This window comes from Neoarius graeffei, chromosome 27 (genome assembly GCF_027579695.1).
Source record: "Neoarius graeffei isolate fNeoGra1 chromosome 27, fNeoGra1.pri, whole genome shotgun sequence".
Taxonomy (NCBI): domain Eukaryota; kingdom Metazoa; phylum Chordata; class Actinopteri; order Siluriformes; family Ariidae; genus Neoarius; species Neoarius graeffei.
This window is the reverse complement of record NC_083595.1, coordinates 2111781-2120961: the sequence shown is the minus strand read 5'-3', so window position 1 is coordinate 2120961 and position 9181 is coordinate 2111781. Positions and strand designations below refer to the sequence as shown.

At 39.5% G+C, this 9181-nt stretch overlaps 1 protein-coding gene across 1 annotated transcript; it reads left to right on the top strand.

Annotated features, from left to right (window-relative positions):
• The first annotated feature begins 346 nt into the window (after positions 1–346).
• LOC132874771 (amine sulfotransferase-like) lies at positions 347–8647 on the top strand. The gene is made up of 7 exons (XM_060911167.1): positions 347–360; positions 471–531; positions 843–969; positions 2827–2921; positions 4913–5047; positions 7838–7883; positions 8520–8647. The coding sequence occupies exons 1-7, from the start codon at positions 347–349 to the stop codon at positions 8645–8647; spliced, it is 606 nt and encodes a 201-aa protein (XP_060767150.1).
• The last annotated feature ends 534 nt before the right edge of the window (positions 8648–9181 follow it).

The following is a 9181-nucleotide window of genomic DNA, read 5'->3' as shown; positions in this document are numbered from 1 at the left end:
GGAGGTGCATAGGCCACAATAACAGACAGTTTCGTGTACTTAGAATTCAATCTTACATACAATAAACGTTCATTAATTGGTTTCCATTCAATCAGAGTGTTAGCATATGTCTTACTGATAATCAGGGGTACCTTGTTGATGTTTATCATCATCCCTTCCTGACCATATTATTGTTTCACTAGTACTGAGTGCTTGCTTTCCTACTTTAGTCCATCTCACTTCTGTAATTCCTAACAAACATAAGTTGTATTCATTCATTTCTTTGACAGTTTGTGCAAGTTTTCCAGTCTGGAACAGAGTCCTTACATTCCAGCAGCCTACTTTTATACAGTGTTTCGGTGACAGGATGTCCACTCTCGAGTTGAGGGTTTCCTCTCGGCTTTTACCCCCCACCGTCATATGTCCATTTGCATGGACAGCTTCTCTCCTATTGCCAGATGAGTTCATTCTCCTTCCTATCGTTTCTGTAGCTACGCCTGGTTTGACAGGGTGGGGAAGCTGCCCCCACGCCTTACCTTCCTCACTTTCCTGGTAGGTGACAGTTCGTATAGGATTCAGGGTACCAGTTACTGCCTCCGATGTAGTTGGAGGGGTGTGGGTGCTATTAGCCAGCAGCAGCTCCCCTGTGAACCGTCCCACCATGGTTGAATCTGCCAGGAGCAGGGAGAAGCTCTGCAGAACAAGCCTGCTCGCTTGCCACCCTACTCCCAGTGGTATCGCAATTCAGGGTTATTGCTGTAGCCGTTGCCCAGGGAAAACCACTAGGAGGTTAGCACTCCAACTTTAGCCCTGTACAGTAATAAACATGAGCTTTTATTAATGTTTTGTTTTTCTTATTCCAGATCATCTATGTGAGCAGGAATCCCAAAGATATCATGACGTCCTACTTCCACTTTAGTCGGTTCATGAAGATTTTGGAACAATCAGAGACGTACAACGAGCTGATGGAGAGATTCTTCAGTGGGCGGAGTCAGTATTCTTCATACCAGGCTTGTAGTACTCAAGTCCAGGACTCGGACTTGGATCCGACTCATGCCCTAATTTTAAGGACTCATGACTTGACTTGGACTTGAGCACTGATGACTCAGTCTTGGACTCGTAAATTAACTGCATTCAAACTCATAAATTGGAGATGAGGACTTGGATTTTTTCTTTATTTTTTGTAACATGCCATAATAATTTGACATAAGATATTTATAACTACATTAATATTTGTACTAATTTCGTGCAAGAGTGTCACAGCTGCGCACCTTGATGCATGCATCAGATAGACACTCGGGCACCCTCGGAAAGTGCGTGGGCGCCAACTGGACTGTTGCATGTGCTGTAAACGACTCACACCTTCACAGGATTAAGGCACAGTCAGCGCGCTGATATAAAAACTGTGAAAAGACATTTACTTTGGGAAGTATTGAGTTGCATTGCTGACACGTTACCGAGCCTTATGTCCTTGTTTGGTTTCCTGATCCCTGATTTCCTGTTTCTCGTCTTCTGCCGAGTCTATGATAGCCTGTTTGTGCCTCGCTCGACCTGTCGCCTGTTTCATGGTTTTATGATTTTGCCTGCCGTTCTGGGGTGGGTTTCCCAATAACATTGCCCTTTAGGGTGAAAGAGTGAGTTGAGAGACTCTCTTCAGCAATGAACGTTGTCTCTGTCCGTGGTTTTCCTGAACTCACTCATCAGAAGGAGTCTAAATAGCAACATTATAAAGAGTTTCTTTGCAGTGCGCATCCCTGATATAGGCATTAGTAGTTGCTAAATCCAGTCGAGGAGGTCACATGGTGTTCATTTTTTACCAAAAAACAATGAAATATAAAGTGTTTAAAATATGTTACAATATTGTTTCATCATTAAGCATGACATAATGTAGAAATTAATAATTGAAACTATTTTACACTTTTGGGCAATTTTTTTTTTTTAATTCCAGGCATGTTTTTTTAATTAAACGAATAAATGTTCACACGAATGAATGAGCAAATAATAAACTAATAACTAAGTTAATGTTTTCCCTGTGCTGCTCATTTCACTCTTACTCAAACATGCAGTCAGGATTATTTCAACTGTTATCCACAATGTCAAGCTGGCAGTGTTCTCCCTTATATGCGCAGAGAGAAAGAGAGAGAATTACTGACTAAACTGCTTTAATTACACTTCTCCATTCTGCATTCTGATTGGTCAGGAGGAGATCACAGGTTTTAATCTGTGTGTACCCAAGGAGGTTGAATTGACCTTTATATATATATATGTAAAACTTTATGAATCCCGAGGGAAATTCTTGTGCCAGAAGTCGCTCCATAACAGTGCAATATAAGTTAAAATACAACAATACAAGCTGGAGGGGAAAAAAGTACATAATAAGAACTGTGCAAGAAATAAATGCCTAAAAAACAGTGTCTAATAGAACAATAGAAATACTGTAAGTGACATAAGGGGAACGGAAAAAGCAAAAACCAGTGCCTCGATGATTAGTGTTCTAACAGTAGAAATAAGGTAAGTTATGTAAGAAACTAATCTAATGGTGAAGGTAAATATTGCACTCGAAAATATCGACTCAAAAAAATTTTTAATGACTTGGACTTGACTAAGACTTGAACACTGGGGACTCGAGACTGGACTTGGACTCGAGGTTTAGTGACTCCGTTGAACCTTCCAACACACTTGTGACGGACTAAGGATTTATGATCTGAGTTCAGGCTGGTTTTTTGTCCTGCTGAGAATTAACACTCAGACGTTCTCTAAATGGGACTGCAGGACAGTTTAAATGTGAGAGCAGTCGAGCTGATGTGGGTTCAGTCGGATTGAATGTATTGTGTGTTTTGTGTGCAGTGGTCGGCGGCTGCTGGTTTGATCACATCAAAGGATGGTACACCAACAAGGACAAATACAACATCCTGTTTCTCAGCTATGAGCAGATGATCCGGGTGAGACGAAACATACAGCCATTTTATTTTTATATTGTGTTTATCACTTAACACTTTATCTCAGTTCACACTGTTATTGTACAATATTGTGTTAATTAAACAAATGTGTGTTAGTCAGTGGATGATTTTGGATTTGACCTCATGATGATGATGATGATGATATTATAATCCTCAGCTGCTGTGACTGGACTCTGTGTCCCATGTAGGTTTCTGGATGTTGTGTGAATGAATGTAAACGTGTTGTGGTGTTTCAGGACCGGAGAGGTGCCGTGGTGCAGATTTGTGAGTTTTTGGGGAAGAACGTGTCAGATGATGTCATCGACAAAGTACAAATTGTAAATAAAAACGGAATGCAATGATGTGGAAGTTTCAAAATTCCATATTTTATTCAGAATAGAACATAGATGACATATCAAATGTTTAAATTGAGAAAATGTATCATTTAAAGAGAAAAATTAGGTGATTTTAAATTTCATGACAACAACACATCTCAAAAAAGTTGGGACAAGGCCATGTTTCCCACTGTGAGACATCCCCTTTTCTCTTTACAACAGTCTGTAAACGTCTGGGGACTGAGGAGACAAGTTGATCAAGTTTAGGGATAGGAATGTTAACCCATTCTTGTCTAATGTAGGATTCTAGTTGCTCAACTGTCTTAGGTCTTTTTTGTATCTTCCGTTTTATGATGCGCCAAATGTTTTCTATGGGTGAAAGATCTGGACTGCAGGCTGGCCAGTTCAGTACCCGGACCCTTCTTCTACGCAGCCATGATGCTGTAATTGATGCAGTATGTGGTTTGGCATTGTCATGTTGGAAAATGCAAGGTCTTCCCTGAAAGAGACGTCGTCTGGATGGGAGCATATGTTGCTTTAGAACCTGGATATACCTTTCATCATTGATGGTGTCTTTCCAGATGTGTAAGCTGCCCATGCCACACGCACTAATGCAACCCCATACCATCAGAGATGCAGGCTTCTGAACTGAGTGCTGATAACAACTTGGGTCGTCCTTCTCCTCTTTAGTCCGAATGACACGGCGTCCCTGATTTCCATAAAGAACTTCAAATTTTGATTCGTCTGACCACAGAACAGTTTTCCACTTTGCCACAGTCCATTTTAAATGAGCCTTGACCCAGAGAAGACGTCTGCGCTTCTGGATCATGTTTAGATATGGCTTCTTCTTTGAACTATAGAGTTTTAGCTGGCAACAGCAGATGGCACGGTGAATTGTGTTCACAGATAATGTTCTCTGGAAATATTCCTGAGCCCATTTTGTGATTTCCAATACAGAAGCATGCCTGTATGTGATGCAGTGCCGTCTAAGGGCCCGAAGGTCATGGGCACCCAGTATGGTTTTCCAGCCTTGACCCTTACGCACAGAGATTCTTCCAGATTCTCTGAATCTTTTGATGATATTATGGACTGTAGATGATGAAATGTTCAAACTCTTTGCAATTTTACACTGTCGAACTCCTTTCTGATATTGCTCCACTATTTGTCGGTGCAGAATTAGGGGGATTGGTGATCCTCTTCCCATCTTTACTTCTGAGAGCCGCTGCCACTCCAAGATGCTCTTTTTATACCCAGTCATGTTAATGACCTATTGCCAATTGACCTAATGAGTTGCAATTTGGTCCTCCAGCTGTTTCTTTTTTGTACCTTTAACTTTTCCAGCCTCTTATTGCCCCTGTCCCAACTTCTTTGAGATGTGTTACTGTCATGAAATTTCAAATGAGCCAATATTTGGCATGAAATTTCAAAATGTCTCACTTTCGACATTTGATATGTTGTCTATGTTCTATTGTGAATACAATATCAGTTTTTGAGATTTGTAAATTATTGCATTCCGTTCTTATTTACAATTTGTACTTTGTCCCAACTTTTTTGGAATCGGGGTTGTATAATCCTCAGCTGCTCTGACTGGACTCTGTGTCCCATGTAGGTTTCTGGATGTTGTGTGAATGAATGTAAACATGTGTTGTGGTGTTTCAGGACCGGAGAGGTGCCGTGGTGCAGATTTGTGAGTTTTTGGGGAAGAACGTGTTGGATGATGTCATCGACAGTGTGGTGGAGAAATCGAGCTTCAACTACATGAAGAAAGACCCAAAAGCCAACTACGAATTTTTACCTGATGGGTCATTCCGTGCCAACTCACCTAAATTTCAGGAACTCCCCCACATCACCGTCTCAGATTTTACTCAAAAAATTCTCTAATCAAGAATCATATGTTTGTACCACACATGCAAAATATTAGCCCCCAATTATGTTGTAGTTTTGGAACTACAGGCCTTTGAAATATTGATGTCAAAACACCACGTCAAAATTGGCTCTTTCCCCAACTTCAGAGACCCATAACTTTTTATTGCAGCTATCTAGAAAGTTGTGTGTGCAGATTCTTACTGAATGATACCCACTCTTTTCAAATCTGTTGCCAGAAAGCCTCTGAAGGACATACTTTTTGCATAATAGGAAGCCAAAAATGGCATTTTGGCCAAAATTGCTTAAAATTCATTAAAACTCAAAGGGGCCTAGTAGAAATATGAAACTAGTTAGATTTTTTTCCTCATTACATAGTAATTGTAGGGTTGTTATCTGTTCACAGAAACATATTTTGCGATGAAAATTATATTCCTGAATTTTTAAAATTTTTTTTAACATCTTACGTCCTTTCCGAGGGGGCTAAAATAGGGCATTTTTGCCATCTTATTTGTTAATGTGGCTAGGGGTTTAGGATCTTCTAGTTTTTTGTGAAGATGCTCTCATATAAGATGTAACTACTCCCTGATTTTTTTTAACAAACGCCCCTTGCTTCATATTTTAATAATTTTTTTTTGTACATGGACAGTTTCATCATTTTTCACTTTTTTCCACATTCAGAACTCTGTAACTCTACATTGGAAAATTCCTACTAGCAGCTATTTCAGATTTACATACACTGACATACAAATTTTCATATTTTAGTAGTAGTCTGCCCAAGAAATTCATATTTTTCTTTCTATTGGGACCTAAAAACAGCTATTTGGCCAAAAATGACAAAAATGTTGACTTGATATTTTTCAAGTTCTGGAGGGAATGGGCTATTTTCCTCATAAATTAAAGATGTGGTGACTTTTTCTATCCTGGAACAAGATCTCATCACAGCTTCTGCCCAATTGCACCCACTCAGCTGGAGATGAGAAGGGTTTCTTCTGATGTGGTACCATCATCGGTAGTGGACATAGGACCTGAAACCACACCAGTTTTACAGTCCCAGTTACAGGCCCCAAGCCAAATGTCCCAATCTGCACCAAATATGTACCAGCCAGGCAAATATATTGCCTGTGTTTATGACAGAAAATGGTACATTGGAAATATTGTCACCAGAAATGAAGAAGAAAATGATGTGTATGTCAATTTCATGAGACAAGGACGAGGCAACACATTCTCATGGCCACCACAAAGCAGGAAAGATGAATGTTGGGTGCCTTTGCTTCATGTCCTTTGTGTGGTAGAGGCCCCAAACATAAAAAGTGGGGGACGCCATTACCAACTAACAGAGGATGACTTCAAACTTGTGAAAGACTTAAGTTTTAACTTATGTACTACTAGATGACAGTTTATGAGTGTCTTAGCACATCACATGAAACTGTACTGCCTGTGAATGAATTACCCATTATCACGGATGCCCATATTTGACTTTAAATTATGTACAAATCTTGTGATGTTTTTCAAACATCATGATCATGGATCATTGAATGTGTTAATATGTAAATAAAACCTCATTGCTAAATGTTTTGTGCTTACACAACCTTGAAGTATATAAAAAATACTACTCCAGAATTTTGTTGTTATTTTTCTATATTTTCCAAGGATATTCAACAAAAATTGCAATTATACCTAAAATTTTCTAATTGCAAAAAATAATATACAATACAGAAAAAGTTGTTCAGGAAATGTGTATGCCTAGATTAGGTTCTTATAAGCCTTAATTTGTGTGCAAAACACCCCTTTATTATTCCCTTGTTTATTAAAAGCTGCCCAGCGTTTTTGTCATTTTTGGCCAAATAGCTGTTTTTAGGTCCCAATAGAAAGAAAAATATGAATTTCTTGGGCATACAACTACTAAAATATGAAAATTTGTGTGTCAGTGTATGGAAATCTGAAATAGCTGCTAGTAGGAATCTTCCAATTTAGAGTTACAGAGTTCTGAATGTGGAAAAAAGTGAAAAATGATGAAACTGTCCATGTACAAAAAAAATTATTAAAATATGAAGCAAGGGGCGTTTGTTAAAAAAAATCAGGGAGTAGTTACATCTTATATGAGAGCATCTTCACAAAAAATTTGAAGATCCTAAACCCCTAGCCACATGACCAAATAAGATGGCGAAAATGCCCTATTTTAGCCCCCTCGGAAAGGACGTAAGATGTTAAAATTTTTTTTGTAAATTCAGGAATTGAAATTTCATGGCAAAATATGTTTCTGTGAACAGATAACAACCCTACAAATACTATGTAGTGAGGAAAAAAATCTAACTAGCTTCATATTTCTACTATGCCCCCTAGAGTTTTAATGAATTTTATGTGATTTTGGCCAAAACGGCATTTTTGGCTTCCCATTATGCAAAACGTATGTCCTTCAGAGGCTTTCTGACAACAGATTTGAAAAGAGTGGGTATCATTCAGTAAGAATCTGCAAACACAACTGTCTAGATAGCTGCAATAAAAAGTTATGGGTCTCTGAAGTTGGGGAAAGAGCCATTTCGTCATGTGGTATTTTGACATCAAAATTTCAAAGGCCAGTAGTTCCAAAACTACAATGAATTGGGAGCTAATATTTTGCATGTGTGGTACAAACATATGATTCTTGATTATAGAATTTTTTGAACAAAATCTGAGACGGTGATGTGGGGACCCTTAGGTGAGTTGGCACGGAATGACCCTGATGATCTTGCAGATCCAATGAAAGGCGCTTTCCTGCGCAAGGGTACGAAAGAGTGAGAAAGGGATTATTAACAATCTCTCACTTCTCAGCTGACACACAAACCCAACTCTCACTCATTTTATCCACCAAAACATTCACTGAAAATGGATTTACATCTCTTTCGTGATGGCTTCCTTTTGTATCCCTGTAGCTCCTGCCTTCTTTCTGCACTGGGTTGTGTATTATCTGCAATACTGATCTGTGATTTTATCTTATTAAACACTTTACATAAGAATGTCACAGCAATGTCAGGCTTTCAGTGATTTCTTTGAAGTGTTCTTCTTTTGTGGCTGAATGATTTTACAACCGACAACTTTAATAGGAAACAAAACAGGAACTTAATGCACAAGTTTTAATTTATTTTGGGTTTTCTGAAATCAACACAGGGTCAGATTATACATACAGCCAGCTAGGATTAGGTTAAATGTTTGGTATGCTGTAATCATTCTGCCACAGAAAAAGAAGAGTTTGAAGAAATCGCTGACAACCCAAAATTGCCATGACATTCATGTCCCTGTATGTAAATTTCTGATCTCAAAGGCAATACTGTGATTTTCCCCCGTGTTGGTATTGATTTTTACTTGTGTGTGTGTGTGTGTGTGTGTGTGTGTGTGTGTGTGTGTGTGTGTGTGTGTGCAGGTACAGTGGGAGACTGGAAAAACTCTCTGACTGTGGCACAGAATGAACACTTTGACCGTGTTTATCAGGAACAAATGAAAGATCTGCCACTGGACTTTGTGTGGGACATCACAGATCTACACGCATAAAGCACACACACACACACACACACACACACACACACACACCTAAATTCATCAGGTGAAACTCATCACGTGTTACCTGCTGGTTCTACCTGACTCCTCGCCACCCACAGCTGACACCTGGCCACGCCTCCACTGACACAGTCTTTGTTTGCTGTAGTATTATAATTTTCCTTCATTTGGTACTAAGAGGGCCAAACCTGTTCCAGCATAATGATGCCCCTGTGCACACAGCGAGCTCCATGGAGACATGGGGTGTGAAGGTTGGAGTGAAGAACTCGAGTGTGCTGCACAGAATACTTTACTACAGTTTGATTTTGGCTGAAGCTAAGTGGTGACAATTTCATCTGACAGCAGGAAATATGAACTGAGTGAATGAGACACACAACTCTGAGTCAATACAGTTTACTTCTGGCCTATTGAAATAAATAATTAACAAAGACTCCACCCTGTAGTGGTTCGCACTGTCGCCTCACAGCAAGAAGGTTCTGGCTTCGAGCCCAGCGGCCGGCGAGGGCCTTTCTGTGCGGAGTTTGCATG